Genomic DNA, 20,636 nt, shown 5'->3' with positions numbered 1-20,636 from the left:
TCTAGGTCCATCCATGTCCTTGCAGATGGTAAGATTCCATTTTTTGATGGCTGAATAATATTCCATTGTGTATATACACACCACATCTTCTTTATCCAACACATTTTTTTCTTGATTCTAAATTCCTTCTTAATATTGTTCATGATTTCTTGAATTATTTGTTTGCCTCCTAAACAAATTACATCAAAACAGTTCACCACTCTAATTTGATTCTATAAGTCTTGAGGCTCTCATTTGCATAAGTTTTTAATAACACACTATGGAGTCTACTTTACAAAATTTCTTATTTTTTTTAATTACTGCAAACATCTGTTCTATCAAATCAAACAAAAAAAAATCAGATGGGATGAATTACATTAACATCACCAATTACATTAACATCACCCTTCTTGCTTGGCACTCCTTCTGTTTATTCCTAGTAGATTCCCAGTGTATCATATGTGAAATTAAAGAACAGGGAACAGGAATTTATTCCTAGTAGATTCCCATTGTTAATCGAAATCTTTACCAGTTCACTGTAGGATCCAATTCAGCTCTTTTCCAACTATTTCTAGATGGTTTATGCACCCTAAGAAGAAAACCAATATGTGCTGTTTCCTGCCTTTATCAGTTTCTTAATATGCCTATCTCTGAACCAGCTCTACTGTCTCTCTTCCAGTCTAAAAATGCATTACCAACTCCTTAAGTCTATATTCATGATCCAAGATTTTTCCTTCCCTCTCTTGATCAGTTTCATTACTTTCTAATAATTCTATCTTTTCTATCACTTAATTGGTTACTCTGCTTCTTTCATCCTTATGGTCATTGCGTCCAGTCAGTTTCAAATCTCAGTTATTGCATTTTTCATTTTGGCCTGATTGGTTTTAAGCTCTTTTATCCCTGCAGCAAGAGACTACCTTGGTGTCTTCTATGTGTTTCTCAAAGCCAGCTAGTATCCTTATGATTATTGCTTTAAAGTCTGGATCAGGCATATTACTTGTCTTATTCACTTAGATCCCTGGCCATGAACTTTTCTTGTTCTTTCTTTTGGGATGAATTTCTCCATCTTAGCATTTTGTCTAGGTCTCTGTCTTTGTGTTTGGAAGGCCATTTATGTTTCTTGCTCCTGAGAGTAATGACTTTATGAAGAAGAGGTCATATACTCTCCAGGATCTGGTGCTTCAGGAAATGTCTTGGTGTGTGCTAGTGTACTCTGCCACAGTGTTATGGGCTGCTCTGTCCCTCAGGTCAGTCCTCTGCAGGCTTTCTCCTTGCCTACAGTGGGAAGTGTTTGGACCTTGGCCAGAGCATGGTGAGTTTTGATTCCACTTGTATTTTCAGTCTTTCCCCTGCTCCCCTTTTCTCTATCTTGCTGCTTTCATTATCTCTATGGTTTCTTTGCCAATCTTTTTTCCTCTCCCTGTTGATTCTCTTTCTTGCATCTTCTGATATGCATGGGTCAGAATTGTCTTGAAAAAACAGTTGTTTCTCTCTTTGACCTTCAGTGTTCTTTAATATTTTTTTCCTCCTTTGTACTAATAAATTTTTCAAGTGACTGTGCTATCAGTTTCCTTACCTTGAGCTCATTCCTTAGCTTTCTTCTTAGACTTGAGCCCCCATCACTCTGTGGAAAGAGACCCCTTGAAAGGCACTACTTTCTTTTCTCCCAGTCACCAAATCTACTGCCTTCTTTCTCATTTTCATCTCCTTGAGCTACCTAAAGGAAAAAGGATATTAGCCATGTTCTATGCTAGACACTCTCGTATCTTCACAGTAGCCACTTAAATAAGATTTTTACTGATTAAGAAACTAATAAGGTTTGGAAAGTTTGAGTAAATTATGTTCACAAAATCACAGAAGCATGATTTGGTCCCTCTTCTAATTATACTAAGTAATTATACTTTCAATTATACTAGGTAATTGCATTGTATACCCTTTTCTTTACATTTCAAAGACTTTTAGCCTCTGGGACATTATTCTGTCTCTGCTTTCTTCCATCTCTGCCTCCTCCTTTACTAATTCTTATTATTCAGTATCCTTAGTCTGTACCTTCAACTCTCACTTTTTTCTTTATGTCTTATTACATTGTCAGATGCCTATTTTGCCTTTCTAGTTTTACCTGTCATTATACGAAGGTAACATTTTGAAGTCCAAACTCATTGCTGTTTTCTTTAAATCAACACCCTCTTAACCTGAGTTTTCACCCTGTCAATCATTTCCCTTTTTGTCTAAGACAGAAACATCAGTTAACTTTATCTTTCACTTTTAATTATTCCTTGACTTGATAGCCAACATGATAATAATATATGCTCTCACATCATATTTTCATATACATACATAGCATATGTGGGTTTTTTCATATGTTTTTAGGATAGATTATTTCCTTTGCATTTCTGTTGCTTTAAGCCTGGACAGCTGTAGTAGCTTACTGTCTAATTTCCCTTTTATTATTTCTCTTTATATTACTGTCATATTGCAGGCCATTGCTTCATCGTACAAGGCTTCCAATTACATATGAGGGAGAAGATAAACCCTTTACCTCAAAATTCAGTGCTATTTCTGCTACAGTCTAGTTCCAGACTTGGCTCTCAAACCCAAGATAGTTCCCCTATTTTCCTGAAAATGGCCTGATTTTTTATCTTATAATGCTTTTGCTCATATAATACAACACTGACTAAAATTTTCATCTCCAGTGTTCCCCTCATTTTGAGCTATTTAAACCACTCCGTCGAAATAGGTATTCCAGGAAAACTTACCTAAATGTCCTGTCCCACAGTGATTTTTCCTTCCAATGAACTACTGAAATACTTGAAATGCAACTGATTTCTGTGCATTGATTTTATATCCTGACACTTTACTGAATTCCTGTACAAGTTCTAGCAGACTTGGAGTGGAGTCTTTTGGGTTTTCCACATATAGTATCATATCATCTGCAAAGAGTGATAGTTTGACTTCTTCTTTGCCAATTTGGATGTCTTTAATTTCTTTTTGTTGTCTGATTGCTGAAGCTAGGACTTCTAGTACTATGTTGAATTGCAATAGTGATAGTGGACATCCCTGCCATGTTCCTGATCTTAGGGGAAAAGCTCTCAGTTTTTCACCATTGAGAATGATATTCATTGTGGGTTTTTCATAGATGGCTTTGATGATATTGAGGTATGTACTCTCTATCCCTACACTTCGAAGAGTTTTGATCAGGAAAGGATGCTGTACTTTGTCAAATGCTTTTTCAGCATCTATTGAGAGTATCATATGGTTCTTGTTCTTTCTTTTATTAATGTGTTGTTTGACATTGATTGCTTTGTGGATGTTGAACTGACCATGCAGCCCAGGAATAAATCCCACTTGGTCATGGTGAATAATCCTTTTAATGTACTGTTGGATCCTATTGGATAGTATTTAGGCGAGAATTTTTGCATCTGTGTTCATCAGAGATATTGGTCTGTAATTCTCCTTTTTGATGGGGTCTTTGTCTGGTTTGGGGACCAAGGTAATGCTGACCTCATAAAATGAGTTTGGAAGTTTTCCTTCCATTTCTATTTTTTGGAACAGTTTCAGGAGAATAGGTATTAATTCTTCTTTAAATATTTGGTAGAATTCCCCTGGGAAGCTATCTGGTCCTGGGCTCTTGTTTTTGGGAGATTTTTGGTGACTGCTTCAATCTCCTTACTGGTTATGGGTCTGTTCAGGTTTTCTATTTCTTCCTGGTTCAGTTTGTTTATATGTCTTGAGGAATCCATCCATTTCTTCCAGATTGTCAGATTTGCTGGTGTATAGTTGCTCATAATATGTTCTTAAAATTGTTTGTATTTCTTTGGTGTTGGTTGTGATCTCTCCTCTTTCATTCATGATTTTATTTATTTGGGTCCTTTCTGTTTTCTTTTTGGTAAGTCTGGCCAGGGGGTTATCAACCTTATTAATTCTTTCAGAGAACCAGCTCCTAGCAAAATAAGTGAATCAGAGAAAGACAATTATCCTATGATCTCCCTGATATGAGGAATTTGAGAGGCAGGGTGTAGGGGTTGGAGGGTAAAGAAGTCAAAAATGAAACAAGATGGGATCAGGAGGGGGACAAACCGTAAGAGACTCTTAATCTCACAAAACAAACTGAGGGTTGCTTGGGAGAGAGGAGGTTTTGAGAGAGTGGTTGGGTTATGGACATTGAGGAGGGTATGTGATATGGCGAGTGCTGTGAAATGTGTAAGCCTGACGATTCACAGACCTGTATCCCTGGGGCAAATAATACATTACATGTTAATAAAAATAATTAATAGAAAAAACGAATATCTGAAAAAAAATTACATTGCTGGGGCATCGATCCTGTTAGCAGCGAGAAAGATTGACACATTTGTCGAGTTATAGAGTGGATTTTAAATTTTTGGATTTTTTTTCCAAATTAATATTTATGGTTATAAAAATATCTCTTTTCTCTGGCACTTGGGTGACTCAGTTGGTTAAGCATCTGACTCTTGATTTTGGCTCAGGTCATGATCTCAGGGTTGTGAGATCAAGCCCCTAGTATGCACTGAACATAGAGCTTGCTTAAGATTTTCTCTCTGCCCCACCCCTGCTCAGACACATGATCACTCACTCTCTCTCTCACATTAGTAAGGAATTTAGAATTTGTAATATGAATATTATTTACTTTTATGATTTTCCAGAGAAATATGAATCTTAATGTATATAGCCAACCTATTTTCATGATACAACTTTCATTTATCCCACTGTAACTTTCCTTTAAAACTATTGAAAAAAATTTAAAAATAAAAATAAAACTTTTTTTTAGGGACACCTTGGTGGCTTAGTTGATTAGGTGTCTGCCTGTGACTCAGGTCATGATCCCAGTGGGATCAAGTCCACCTGGGGCTCCTTGCTCAGTGGGGCTCATTGTTCAGTGGGGAGCCTGCTCCTCCCTCCATCTGCCACTCCCCCTGCTTGTGCTCCCTCTCTCTCTCTCTCTCTGACAGATAAATAAATAAAATCTTTAATAAATAAATAAATAAATAAAACTTTTATTTTTTTTTTAATAAAATCCATTTTGGTCAATTGTCTTCTTCCAGATGACAAAGCTTCCCTTTATGCTATGGAGCCAATTCATTATAGGACTGGCACCATCATGATTTATATGTTATATAAGTTTATAAGTTATATGACAAAAATGTCATAGAATTATTACCATGTGAAAGAGGAGGAACTACACCATAACTAAGAATCCAGATAATTCTGCAAGTTGAACAGTGTCAAGTTTGCATAATGGAGTTAAAATGTATACAGATTAAGCAATCAAACTAAACTAAGTAGTAATAATTTGAAGCTTAAGCTTATTTTGGAATGTAAAAAAAAAAAAAATGAATCAAGCAAATGACAAACCACACTGGCCTTGAACAACTCAGCTGTAATTCCAAGCATGGTCTTCCTTATATGGCACTAACCTCCCTTTGTATTACGGACACTCAGTAGCCATACTCCTGCATCATCTAGGATAGGGATTCCCAACTTGGAGTCCTTAGATGGGCTTCAGGCACTTAATGTATATTTTAAAAATGTGTATGTGCATTATTCTGGAAAGAAGTTCTTTACTTTTCATCAGCTTATGATCTTCACTAAAACCACATACAATGTTCTTTTTCCTTATGATAAAACCTTTCAGATGTCTCAAAATCTTAATCTTCTTCTTAAATATCTTCTTTAGGCCTAATATCAGTACATCCTTCAACTCTTCCTTCCTTATCTAACAGGGATTCTATACCCTTCAACAATCTTATGAGGTCCTGATTTCCTTTATCCAGATAAATTCTAGTTTGTCAATATACCCCACAAAATGTGACATCCAGAATCTGACACTTTTGTAGTGAATTATGTGACCAATAGTGAGCTACTGCCTTCTGTTTTTTTCTGGAAACTATGTTAGTATAGACTAATACTAATGTTCATGATTTCCTTTGTCTATGAGACACTACATGCATACTCTCACTCTGCTGAGAGCTCTAGTCCTGATTAGTAACATGCTTTGTGGGGATCTCTCTGTACCATTCTTTTAAAACTATATTTGGGGCACCTGGGTGGCTCAGTCATTGAGCGTCTGCCTTTGCCTCAGGTCATGATCCTGGGGTCCTGGGATCAAGCCCTGCATCCAGCTCCCTGCTCGGCCGGAAGCCTGCTTCTCTCTCTCTCACTCCCTCTGCTTGTGTTCCCTCTCTCGCTGTGTCTCTCTGTCAAATAAATAAATAAAATCTTAAGAAACAACCCACTATATTAAAAATTTTTTAAAATACGTATACCATGTAGTAAACAAATGTAGTTATTTAGCCAATCTCTATGTATTTTCTTTTGTAGTTCATCAGTTACATAACAAGATAAGAATTTGGATGGTTGCAGCTTGGTTATTGAAGAAAATTATAATCTGATCTCATGCCTTTTCCTATTTCATACCCCTTGACCCATCACTTTGATAGCCCTTCTGAAGTAATCTTCCTTTCCAGAGAAATCCCAGGCTTGAAAACTGATACCTCCTTTCCTCATAAAGCCAACAGAGTTGGCTTATTTCAAGCTGTGTCCCTCATTTTCAGGATTGGGTTTAAAGCTGTTTGTGTTCTTGCTTACACCTCTGTATATGATTGATTTTGGAGACTTTGAGTTAGGTGAGAGATTAAATTTTTAAAACTTGTATTCCTTAAAAAAGAAAATGATCAACAACATATTTTTAGGATGCTTACATGAGGCAAATACCAATGCTATTTTGTAACTAAGGAGCATCAAATGATATTAAAAGACATATATCATGATTAGGGAATTATGTACTATTTAATGGATCATTTAGTTTTTTTAATATTTTGTATAATTCTAAAAATTGATTAGAATTAGTTTTGCATCTCTTAAGTATTGACTTATAAGTAAGCATAAATAAAGACCTTATTAAATAATTAGTTGACATTCCTTGGGGTTTGACTAGCTTAGACAAATTAAGCACTGCAAATACTTCTGAAATTTTGTTATTCTCTCAAATGGAGGAATTTTGGAAAAAAATCAAAAGACAGTTTTTAATAAGTAGATGAATTAAAACATACAGTCAACTCTCGATTATTCAAACTAATGGAGGAAAGGATGGAACAAGCATTACTATTTCTTTAGTTCCTACCCCCTCAGACAATTGTTGAGAGCCTCATTCCAGACAAATTCTTTGGCTTTCCATCTTGTTGTATTTCCTAGCCTTGAATCCAGGATGCAGTCTGAAATACCATTTACATTTGAGTTGACCAGAAAGTTTCATGTTTTCACATTCTGTTCTTCTTAGACACATTTTTTAATCCAATTCTTTAGCACTGCTTTTGTGCTATTAAAATTCACATGAGAAACTGATAACATTGTCATTAGGATATTATCCTCATGGCTCATAAAATTAGTTTTATATTAAAAAATCTTATCTTTGAATTATAATTTACAGATAATTATAACCTTTCAAAGGCATTACCTCATGGTACCAAACTGCTTTTTAATTTTTTAATACAAAAATTTTATGACACTTTTTTATCTGAAGAGTGTGTCATAAAAATTCTTCCAACTTTTTGAATTCTTAATGGGTGCAATATTTCTGAGTACTATATGTGTTTGTAAAAGGGAAGAAATGCTGAAGGAATTTATGTGTGAAAACACTATGTTGCGTGTATATAATACATCATTTTCTCTACTAATTAACTGCACACAGTGTGCTATTATCCAGACATAAGTATTCATGGGAACGCATGTATCTGGATAACTACGAGTTGAAATAAACACACCTGCCTTTTATTTCAATAACTGCACATTCAAATCCACATAAGGTATTTATTTGAATGTGACCTCCATATACATGAGAAAACATTGGTTTCATTGTTCAATTTTTTTGTTGATGTTTTGTTGTTGTTGATTTAAATCTAAAATAGGTACAAACTGTGGATAATGCTTCTCTGGAAAACTTTGCATGCAGGGAAAAGGAAATTCAAAGATAAATCCTATGAAAAAACATTGCAATTGTTTTGTCTTATATTTTGCCTCACTATATGTTGAAGCTAAATTCTTGTGTAACATAGCGATGCTACACACTAAAGCCAAAGTGTGTACAGACAATAAACCCACCTGGAACTGTGCCTACTTTAAGTCAAATAATTTAATTATCTTTCTTTACAGAATAAAATTGTTGATCTTTGATTTGGAGAATCTTTTTTTCTCAAGAAGCTTTTTCCTTGAATAGTGTATTAGAATATGTCTAAGAAATCATGTTTTCTATTAGGCAGTGGAAGTGTTTGTTTCAAGGATTATTTTAAAGTCTACATAGTAGTTTCCCCTGCCCCCCAACCACCACCACCATATAAACCATATTTCTGTATAGTCAGTTTTAACTGACATGAGCCAGAAAATTGAATTAGGATGACTTTAGGAGTCTTAACTTTGAATTTCCTACTTTTCATTGCATGTAAACTCTCAACCACATGTAATAGTTTCAGCTCAAGTTCTAGCTTGTACTTTGCATGTTAAAGCTATAAAAAGTCTATTTATGCTGGAAAGAATTTATGGTTATTGTTCTGCTATCACCTAATTGATAAAATTTATAAATAAAGACTGACTTTATTTATGTAGACTTGTCTTTCTGCCTTAGGGAGTGAACTACTTTATGTCCAAGGGTATCCTAGATGATTCACCAAAGGAAATAGCAAAGTTTATCTTCTGTACAAGAACACTAAATTGGAAAAAACTGAGAATCTATCTTGATGAAAGGTAAAAAAAAAAAAAAAAAAAAATTCAAGTTTTCATCAGAAATGAGTTAGATAATGCTTTTAATGAGTTAAGCTTTACTTTTAAAACTATACCATACAGCGGTCATGTAGTTGAGAAATTTTTCTCACAGCTATTTATAACTGCCATTGTAGTCTGAAAGCAGACAAACAGTATGTAAACAAATGATTATGGCTGTGTTCTAATAAAATTTTATTTACAAAAATAGGTAGTGGGCCGTATTTGGCTCACTAGCTATAATTTGCCTATCCCTACCATAAACAATTGATAGAAATTAAAGACTATGATCTTATAATCATGGTTGAGCTCAGCAAGAATTGAAGTGTAGTTAAACAGAGGATGACTATATATTAGATTGTCATTGATAAAAAATACGTGTGCACATATACAAATATTTATACACACATGTACACACATACACTTACACAAATATTTATTTAATTGTAAATAACCCAAATGTATATAAGTAGATTTATTACCTCCATAAGATGGGGTACTGATGAGTCATTAAAAAGAATGACTTAGATCTCTGTGTAAAGATATAGAAAGCTGTTCACAATATACCAGATGAAATGAGAAAAGCAAATACTAGAAAAATGTATACTATATGTTGACATTTTTTAAAGTCTACATAAATAGTTGTTACCTCTGGTGGTGTGGATTGCTGTGAAAAGTGAAAACTGTTATTATTTACATAGTTAAAAAACATAAAGAATTCTGTTGCTATTTGAATTTAGCCAAAACACACACACACACACACAAGAAGCTGCCCCTTTTAATATTGCAAAAATTTTTTCTTCATTTTATAATTAGAATTACTAGTTTCACCTTACTTTGTTATAACCTATTCACAGAAAATTTAAAAATTATTTAATGTCTCAAATAATCAGAGTTGAATTTTTTAATTTTAAGGATTATGTATACTTTGTAGGATTAGCTGATCTGAGAATCAATAATAAAGTTTCATCCAAAAACATAACTTATGAGTCCTTATCATTTTTTTAGTAGAGAACTGTTGACTAAAGCTATATCTTTTTCTTTTTCCACTAGGAGAGATGTCTTGGATGACCTTGTAACGTTGCATAATTTTAGAAATCAATTTTTGCCTAATGCACTGAGAGAATTTTTTCGTCATATCCATGCCCCTGAAGAGCGTGGGGAGTATCTTGAAACTCTCATAACAAAGTTCTCACATAGATTCTGTGCTTGTAACCCTGATTTAATGCGAGAACTTGGCCTTAGTCCTGGTAAGAATATGTATAGTGAATTCCTTCCATTCCCCTTCCCACCTGTAGGTAAAAATAGTAGTATATGAGACTTTTTTTTTCTCACCATGGGGAAACATGCTTTCAGTCATTACAAGTATTTCTTTTACTACTTGTAGCAATGTGTAATTCTATAGACTACAACATTTATGTGAGTTTAGAATATTTTGTCATGGCTGTCATTTATATGTAGTAAACACACTCTTTTAGGAAGAAAGTTAAGACTTAGCTATAGATGCATTAAAATTATTCTTGATTGAGAATTGGGTATTACTAATTTAACTAAAAACTTGAGAAATTATTTTTAAAGCTTTTCATAGTTTATATATTACATAGGTTAACACCTAGAATTTTTCTACTAAAATTTATTTTTAATACAACTAATTTTCATAATGTGTGTATGAGTATATATCTACATATGTGCAATATAACCTGAGTATCCTGTGTATTTTTTCATTTGATAGAGCTTCACTTTTCTCTTCATCTCAAAAATTTTATTGTGCTTATTAAGTGGAGATTACAAAAACATTTACCCATCATATGAAATTGGTTGAAAATGCTTTTATAAAACATAATATTTAACTTTGCTTTATTAAGACTGCAGGATTCTGAAATTAAAACCCCATAATACTAGCAAGTAGTTGTAGCAAATAATAATACAAGTATCTTGTGGTTTGTTACTATTTTGATAGTAAACATCAGATATTGCCTTGTGTAGATAGAAAGACGTTTTGTTGTTGTTGTTGCATACTGCTCAGGTTTAACAATCTTGTCCCTAAAAATTTACTTTTGAAATTAATACATAAATTCCATGGACCTTAAAAATACATGTCCCAAAGGAAGATATTAATTTAATAATCTTATAAATTGTTTACATTTTATTTTGAAGGACTGTTAATGCATGTCTTTGTCATTAAATATTTTCCAGTTAGATTTTTATAAAAACATTCTATGTAAATAAATATGTGGGGTTTTTTTAAAATAGGAAGTAGTTTTTTAACTACTATACTTGTAACAGTACAAATGTATTTTACGGGTCATTGAATGGGAGTATCACATTTGAAAACAAAGATGAAAATAAAGCCAATTCTGAAATTTTTTAATTTGGAATGAGCTTTTATTATAAATTCCTCAACTATTCTAAAATGCTTTAGGAGTTGAAGGAAATAGTCATTAATTGGTGGTCAGTTAGGATGATCAACTATCCCTGTTTGTCTGGAACTGAAGAATTTCCCATGACAGGATTTTCAATGCTAAAATTGGAAAAGGCCCAGACAAACGGAGATGAGTTAGCCATTCTATGTTTAGTTATGAGCCAATCTCAATTTATTTATATTATGAAAAATTTTGCATTAGATAATTCCTTTGGGACCACATTTTTCAAACCACCTAATAATTTGAGGTGTTTCTTTTTAATTCCAGATGCTGTCTATGTACTGTGCTACTCTTTGATTCTACTTTCCATTGACCTCACTAGCCCTCATGTGAAGAATAAAATGTCAAAAAGAGAATTTATTCGAAATACCCGTCGTGCTGCTCAAAACATTAGTGAAGATTTTGTAGGGCACCTTTATGACAACATCTACCTTATTGGCCATGTGGCTGCATAAAAGCACAATTGCTAGGACTTCAACTATTAACTTCAAACTAAAGTTACCCAAGGACTTATTTAGCAGATATGGGGGTTACATTAGTGCTGGTCATTCTAGCCTCTGTATACAATCAAGCTCGAGTGTACACCTTTTTTTTCCCTTTTACTATTTTCTTTTTTAGTAATTTCCTTGGGGAACTAAAGAATTTTGCAGAATTTTTCTTAATTTTGCTTATCATGTTTTGCACAAAGCAGAGCCATTGTCTGACACAGCTATTTAAGAATGTTCAACTGACATTATACTCTAAAAGATGGTATATTTGTGCATTAGATTTGCTTGAAAAACTACTCATTTTCATTCTTTTTTAAAATACCATGTAATGTGTACATATTTAACTGAAGAGATTTATAATCATAATTATTTTATTGTAAAGATTTTAACTAAAGCCCTTCCTTTTCCTCTCAAACTGAGTTCTGAAATTTATTTGATTCTGATCTGAGCTTATTACTGTCTTCATAAAAGTTGGATCTGACTTAGATAAAGACAAATACCAGTTTCTCTTTCCTTTGAACTTTATAAGAATATAGATTTATTACTAGTAATAAGCAAAACAGGCACTTATTTTTATAATATAAATTCGTCGCTCGACTTTCCATTTTTAAAAGTTTTAAGTTAGTCATTTCTCAGTAAGTCCTTTAAACTATTTGAGATAGCAAAATATGTTGAAATCTAGGATTCCCATGCATAGGAACAGAATGCTATTAAAACTTATATCTCTTGTAATTAATCAAAATTTGCCATTCTCTTAACTTGATAATTTGTTTACATTCAGTTGAGAAAGGGGTATTGTGAGTTAGTCATCCAATAATATTTACCAAGGGCCTTCTGTGTACTAAACACTGTGCTAGGTAGCAATTCCTAGACATGGGCCTTGCCTTCATAGATGTTACATGATTGATAAGGAAAAATACTGCTTTCTAAGCAGGGTCGGGCCTGATGAGTACTTGGATGGGAGGAAAAATACTGCTTCTTGGAGAGTATATGTATGAAGCATAGCTTAATTAACAATTATTTAATTATGAAACACTTAGCATTGAAATGATAAAGAAGAATATATTTATATGGTAAGTCAAAAGTTTCCTGGAAATATTGCTAAGTGAATAGCATCAGCTTTGAAATGAGACACTATGTGATGAGTAGAGCTGCTAGTTTAGGGGGTGGAACTTGGAAGATTGGAAACTTTTTACTGAATGTGTACAGTCCGAGCTTCTTTCTGGATCTGGTCCTAAGTAAATAGTGGTTGATAATATTACAACTGCAAGTGATGCCCTATAGAATTTTCAATGGCAAAACATAAGATAGTCAAACAATTTTGGAAGTCAAAGGGACTTTTAGACTGGAAGTAAACAAGTTTTTAGATCTTGAGGAAAATACCTAAATTTTCACATGTGCATAATATTGAATCCCATAACAAGATACTTCTTTGTAATTTTTAACTTCAAAACTAATTTATTGGAAAGTTTCAGAAGACCAACAGTAATAATAACATTTTATCATTTCCATTTTCCCATGAATCTCCTTTTCTTTCTCTCTTTTTTTTTTTCCCCAATCCCTATCTCTCCCTTACCGTTTGGTTCTTTCTACCTCTGTTTTAGTTTTATTCTCTTTTCTTTCCTTCTATATAGTTTTATGTATCCTCCATTTCACAGTTTTCCCCTTTTTCCTGTTTTATTTTTTCCACCCTGACCGGATAACAAACGTAAATTGGCAGTATTCTTTTTTTAACATTTTCTTACGAAAATTTTCAAACATATAAAAGTTAAAATATATTTTACAGAGAATGTGTATATAACCACTATGTAGGTTCTACAATTAAAATATTACTGCATTCACTTTAGCACGCATTTATCCATCCCTCTGTCCATCAATCCACCTATCTTATTGTTTTAATACAGGTAATACAAGTTTTGGACATCACAGTACTCTTTCTTCCTATAGAATTCAGCTTGTATATTGTTAGCTAAAGATTTACTTTTAAAAAAAATTTTTCTTTCTTTATAGGTAAAATTTGCATTCGATGAAATATATAAATGTGAAGTGTACTAATCCATGAATCTTAATAAATGCATACACTTGAGTAAACCAAGCCCATATCAAGATATACAACTTGACACAACCTATTTACAGTTAATATTTGTACCACTTCACATAAAATATAGAAACCTTGTAACCATACAGGGTGTTTACCCACTTCCTTCATTTGTTATCTTAGAGTTGTTCTATGAATTGCAGATAGCATACATTACAGACTCCACACCGTAATAATTTACTTTGAGTAGTCATGTACACTTTAAACAAGAGGAAAAAACCTCACTTATATTGACCCACATTGTCATTTCCAACGTTTTTTTCCTTTCTGAAAATCCAAGTTTCCTTGTAATATCATTCATGTCAGCCTGAAAAATATTACCATCTATATGACTGTTCAGGTATGCTGGCAATGAATTATCCTAGTTTCCTTATACATGAAAATGTCTTTACTTTGTTTTCCTTTTTGAAGAGTGCTTTGCTGCATATATAATTCTGCATTGACAGTTTATTCCCCCCTTTTGCACTTTAAAGATAGTCCTCCACTGTCTTCTGGCCTCCATTGTTTCCAGTAAGAAGTCAGTATATTCAATTGTTTTCTCCCTGTGTGTATAAAAAAACCTATTTCCCTCTGAAAATGAAAATTTTGTCAGATATTTCTCAATCTCATTTTTATTTCCTCCCCTTTTACATATGTGCTAGAACTTTTGATATCATCTCATAGATCTTTTTTTTTTTCATCTTTTTTTCCTCTTTTCTTCAGTTGGATTATATCTGTTGATCACTGTTCTAGGTCACTGACTTTTCTGTAATCCCTTTTAAGCTCATTCAGTGAACTTTTTTAACTACTATACTTCTTAGTTCTAGAAATCCCTTCACATTTTTATAATTTATATGTCTGTGCTGCTGCGATTTCCTATCTTCATTTACGGCAAGCACATTTTCCTTACAACCTTGAACATAGTTAAATAGCTGCTTTAAATCTTTATCTGCTCATTTCATCTTCTTCAATTGCCTCTTCTTTTGAGAATAGACTATATTTTCCTGTTTCTTCATAGGTTAGTAATTTAGACTTTGTCCTAAACATGGCTAATAAAATATATAGAAACTCTATGTTATGATACATTTCTCCAAAGACTTTTTTTTTAAAGCTGGAAGTTAACTGGCAGAACTCAGTTGCAAGCTCTTACTCCCCTGAAGTAGTTCAAATATCCGTTCCCTTCTTTAACCTGGAATCTTTTGTGTGTGTCCACAGTTTAGAGAGAAGCCAGAGTGTGTGGCACAGTTCATACACAGAAATTAGGGAGCTCGCTCTTCTTTTCTTGCCATTATTTCTTTCTTCCTTTTCTTGCAGCTACTGTTGCCCCAAACTCTGCCCCAGGGTTCTTCAAGTCTGTGAAACTAAAGGCTCCAATGATGTAGCCTGAGAGCTGCCCTCAGGCAAAAACTATAAAATGGGAAATTCATCTCCTATCTTCTTCTTCCAAGTACTCTCTTCAGTGTCAGCCTAAAAAAAAAAATTACTGATCAGCCTTATTGGGTTGCTTTCCATTTCTATACTTTGTCCAGAGTTTGTGGTTTTATCTCTTCAAGGGCTTGTCTGAAAGAGCCATCAGTTGAAGTAGACCCCTCTTGAATTGGGCAGTATTCTTTTTACTACTTTCTATACTTACTGAATAGGGATTTATTCCTGGCATCTTAAAAACTAGGTGAGTATAAATTTACATGTTTATTTTTAAAAACCCCATCATAATAAAACATTTACTGAATGCTTAACTCAGAAGTTCAGTGTTTTCCAGTGAGGTCCCGCTGGCTTTTGGGGAAGGATGTTCATTATGGGAGACTGCTCCCTACAAAGGAGAACATCAACGTGCCTGGATTTTGCCTGCTAGATGCCAGTAGCATCCCTCAGTTATTGTGACATACAAATAATGTCCCCACATGTTTCCAAGTGCCTAAAGTTTGGAACTAGTGGACCTTCCTTCCGATAAAACAAGTTTATCTTTCTAAAACACAAGCTCCTTTTGACACTTCTGTTTCAAGTACTCAATATCTCCCTTTCTACAAAATTAAGCCTCTTCAGCATGGCATAAAGGGCTGTATGATCTGGGGGCACCTGGGTGGCTCAGTTGGTTGAGTATCTGACTCTTGATTTTGGCTCAGGTTGTGATCTCAGAGTCCTGGAATTGAGCCAAGAGTCAGGCTCCCTGCTCAGCAGGGAGCTTGCTTCTCCTATCCCTCTGCCCCTCCCTACCCATCCACACACACTCTCTCTCTCTCTCTCTCTGAAATAAATAAGTCTTTAAAAACAAAAAAGGCTGTACAATCTGGCCTCAGCTTATCTTTCTTTAAAGCCTCATATCCAACATTCCTCAAATGTGATGTGATCTGATCTTTGTCTTTTACAAGCTGGTCTTTCTGTGATGTCTTGCTCTCCTTCTGTATCTAAAGTTCCCCTACTCATCATCCAAGATCCACCTCAAATATAGCTTATTCAGCAAAGCTTTCAAAGACTGGCTTTCTATTATAAAGGCTAAACTAGGTAAGTGGCAGAAGACTTAGGAGGAACGAATAAAAAACAAAAACTGAAAATTGATGGGGTTTAGTGATTTTGAAAGAACAAGTTTGATAAAAGGGTCTAGTTTTCCTACTATCAAAGGTAGCTACTAAGAGAGGCAACCAGTGGAGTGATATGGAACAGATGCGATCCCAGTTTTTTGAATTTGAAAGTATCAACAGAACTTTGGTCGCAGCTAGAGAATAAGGCTAGGAAAAAGAAATCAGGGCTGGATAATATAAGTTTGGAGGTCTTACTGGTATTTAAAAGGTATTTTGTTAAGTGAAGCACTGGAGAAAGCTCCTCTAGAAGGTTTGTTGAGTAAAAAGAAATGTTTGGGAAACACAGCATTTTAGGTTTTGGTAGAGAAAATGAGGGTTTGTGAAGACTATAGAAGGACCAGAGAAGAATAGTGGCCTGAGAGCTAGGGAAGCCGAGTTTCAAGAAGGATGCTGAGTTTGCATTTGGTGCTGCTCAACCAAGTAGTTTTTTTTCCCCATCTACACTCAAGCTTCTTTGTCTACCTTTTCCACTTAAGGCTGGGTTCTTTTGTTACAGTAGTGCTAATGGCTTTTATATTGTCTCTGACCAAATATTCTCTTACCCAACACGTAATCTGAGCTCTGCTGAAACCCACAAGAGTACTTATGGTCCTCCGCAACTCAGGCCTGTCTACACCTTCCCTCCCCTCTAAGGGCTGTGCTGTTTCAAGGCCAGGACATACCATACCAACTGGGTACTTGCTAGTGCGTTTTTCCTATGCATGATTACCAGTTCTGTTTTCTAATATACAGGTTAGTTTGTGGGGGGTTTTTTTGGTTTTTGTTTGTTTGTTTTTGTTTTTTGTTTTTTAAGAAAAGGAGGCAAAGAAAAAAAGTGCTCAAAAACTTTTGAGTTCTCCAGATTTATCATTAAGATTTTTCCCAAGTATATTTTTTAAAACTAATACTCTCTAATCTCAATGAACCCTGCATTTTCATTCTTCCATTAATTTTGCTTTTTTTTTTTTTTTTTAAATAATTGTAACTTCTCCCTCACATTTACCTGTTGAAATGTTATTTGCTCTTCAAAGTCCTCTTAGATTCTTTCCTCTCCGGGGTAACTGTTCCACTTCTTTCAGGTGGAAATTTTATTCTTTTATCTCCCTCAGTACCTAGCATAGACCTTGGCCAACTGAATTATTTTAGATCTGGTTTAGTTTGTACATAAGCACATAGGAAGATGGTTTTACTATGTCCATTTTTAAAAAATATATTTGGAGCTTTCAGTTGTACACAACTTATAAATTGGAACATATTAGAGTTAACTTCTTAAAAATATTTAAAAACTCATTCAACCTCTGTTTTATTCTTGATATAAATTCATCTCTAGAGAACTTCTGATCTTAAATATTTGGATGAATCACTACTTTAGGACTGTCTTTTTTTTTTAATTTCAAGAGTTGAAGCCATTGATCTTTTTACTTCTCTAAATTGATCTTTTACATTTTTTACAGTATGATTAATATGGTGCTTGATGACAGTAAGCCTATTCAGAAGTCTTAACATTTAAGATAACAACTTGTTTATTGTAATTTGAGTCTGTTTTCCTGTGTTTAAAACGAACTCCTTAAATATCATACTGTTAACTTCCTAGTTCCTTTTTAAGCATTCATAACCGAATATGTCTACTGTGAGAAGCCATCCTAAGGAAATAATCCAAAATAAGCAAAAGGCAATACTTACATCATTAGTTCTGCAATTGTTTTTAATTTAAGGGGAAAAAAAATAACTGGAATGCCCAAAACTTGGGGCTGTTCAAGCAAATAACTAGCAGATATTTGAGAACATGCTATGTATGAGACACTATGCTAGGCACTGGTCAAGTAGACCAAAATACATCCTCATCATGTATTATCGTGAAGCTATGATGTTTATAAATAATATAGAAAAGCAGTTACAAATCATGATGAATACCAAAAGGATATGAAATTATGCATATATGTATGTATGTGTATGTGTGCACACACACACATCACAATTACTATGTAAAACGCCACAAAAATCTGATTGGAAAATAGACACTAGAGTAAAATATACCAAGATATGGATAATGATCTCATTTCCTCTTTCAAATATTATTAAGGATCATATATTTTCAATAGAACTAAATAAATTCCCTGAACTATTCAGAAAATAAAGATAAATGGTGTCCCCAAATTAACCAATATAGTTTCCCCCCAGAATGTTTCCCTGTATTTTTATTCAAAATTTGTTTTATTTCTAAAAGACACTTGGTTGATCTGTTAAATGATTTCTGGACAAATGTTTTGTTTTCAAGCTTCGAAAAGTGGATTGTTTTATATTATTTTTGTCTCATCGAATTAAAGGCCAACAAGAGAAAGATACCAAATCTTTACTGAGGAAATTTTCATTTGTTTAAAAAAAAAAATGGCTTTCTTCTTGGCGCGGTTGGACAGGAAGGTTGGATTTAATTTAAAATGATTAATGAGATTTTGTCAGGCTCCTTGACTTTACCACCACTGCAGTTCGTCAGTGCAACAACCCAGGGAGCCCGGACGCCACTCTGTCGCCCAAAACCACTCTCCAGGGGGAAAATTAACTGGCAGAAGTAGTGCCAGGTACACGTCAATAGCCTTGTCTCCTGGGTATCGAGAGTTTAAAAGTCTGAATCAGAAATATGTAAGTTTTGGGGATACACATACCTAAGATAATGTTTTCACTAATAAATATTTCAGTGGGGGGGGGAGAAAAATTTAAGTTGTTGATGCTTTCTAAAGGAAACTGTAAAGCCCAGCTCTTCACTAATGTCTCTCCTCCCTAATTTATTTGAAAAATTAAAATAAACAAGGATTCAATGATCTCAGGATATTTTCTGCTTTTCTTTCTTTTTTTAAGAATTATGGTGAAGCATTCTTAGAAAGTGAAATCATTTTTCACTTTTGAAAACACGTCTTAGCCTTCAGCATGACCCAGTTTTATTATCAAGTTTTTAAATTAACCTGAAAGGTTGTGATATGACTTAACACGCCCTTTTATGCTTATTTGTGTACTTAAGTTTAAAACTAATCAATATGATTAGCTAAAGCCAAATTACTGCATGTGGTTAGTTATGGATGGTTAAAGCAATACATATTTTTGCTTTGGTGTTAAACTGCAAAAGAAAGCAATACCAGTGTTGATGATCTTCTCTAAAAGCCTGTCTGAAAGAGTTCAGGCAAAAGGAATTTCTTCCAACAAAATCATAGTGAAGGTTTGAGGATATGATAGACATCTGAAGACTACCTTTGTAGAAGTTTAACATAATGAATATTTGCCCATTTTTATCCAAACAAAACATGAAAAAATAATGCTTTCATGTTAAAAGTTTCAGAGGAGTCCTCTCTTCTAACGATGAATGTATGCAACCAGAGGAGACAGACCCTCTATCAGCGCCAGACTGCCAAGGAATCTGCTTGCACTTCTGCTGGAGGCAGCCTGAGAAAAGCACAGAGGAGTGGAAACTTCTAGAAACGTTGATCAAGGCCACTGCTCTTACTGAGAAGACAATAGAGGGACCAAAACATAGTAGCCCTGGGTATATACCAGCACACTGTCACCCATCACGTTGCCTCATAGTGAGTGTCTGTTAGGGCAAATGTCATTTTCAATTCTGAGGCCATCAAATCGTTTATTGTATCTCTAAAACACTCAAAAATTATATGCACTGTTTTTAATAAGTATCAATTTTAGTGTTGCAGTCTAGCTGCTTCATTATGTGTTTTTTTCCCCCATAAGTGGATAGCAGTATCCAATGTAGGTAATCATGTTTCTGAAGGGATTCAGTTATTCATTTTATTTTACTTTGGAGATACTTGTTTTTACGACATAACTCAAATATGCATATTTTCTCCTTCCCTTAGTTAATCTTGGGACAAAGAAAATAATGCATAGTATTTTCCGAAATGCCACCCAAAAAACATTATGGGCCTTGTCAATAATAAGCCAGAGAAATGAAAAACCCTTGAGTGAGGCCATTCTCATGCATTTTGTGCTTTTCTCACTCTTTAAGGGAAATCTCATTCCTCACGTATTCAAGTTCACTATACCTCCCCCCAAGTACCTATAACGTGGCATAAATTTAGGACATTGTTTTACATTATAGTGATGTTTTAATTTAAATATCCAAATAAGCATTTATAGATGGCTCATTTTTTGTGAGGAAGGTATTAGCCAGGTGCTATGAAAGAGACAAAAAACGAAGAACACTGTCCCTCACCATCAAAGGCTTCAGTGGGGGGAAGGCAATCCTAATCCATTCAGTTCTATAATATTTTATATATAACGCCAAATTCTGCAGTGGTCTGAAGAAGTTATGTGACTTTTGGAGGTTCGCATGAACATT

General features: G+C 34.1%; 1 protein-coding gene across 2 annotated transcripts in view; it reads left to right on the top strand.

The window, feature by feature from the left end:
- The window catches only part of FBXO8 (F-box protein 8), a 45,862-nt gene extending 26,866 nt beyond the window's left edge, over positions 1 to 18,996 (top strand). For both annotated transcript variants that reach the window (XM_047717414.1, XM_047717415.1), the window contains 3 exons: positions 8,615 to 8,733; positions 9,802 to 9,998; positions 11,439 to 18,996. In XM_047717414.1, the coding sequence (XP_047573370.1) occupies positions 8,615 to 8,733; positions 9,802 to 9,998; positions 11,439 to 11,626 (504 nt within the window). In that variant the 3' untranslated portion in view covers positions 11,627 to 18,996. The remainder of the gene's footprint in view (positions 1 to 8,614; positions 8,734 to 9,801; positions 9,999 to 11,438) is intronic.
- The last annotated feature ends 1,640 nt before the right edge of the window (positions 18,997 to 20,636 follow it).

Source organism: Lutra lutra, chromosome 2 (assembly GCF_902655055.1).
Source record: "Lutra lutra chromosome 2, mLutLut1.2, whole genome shotgun sequence".
Taxonomy (NCBI): Eukaryota; Metazoa; Chordata; class Mammalia; order Carnivora; family Mustelidae; genus Lutra; species Lutra lutra.
Note: the sequence above shows the minus strand (reverse complement) of the source record. Positions and strands in the feature narration are given on the sequence as shown.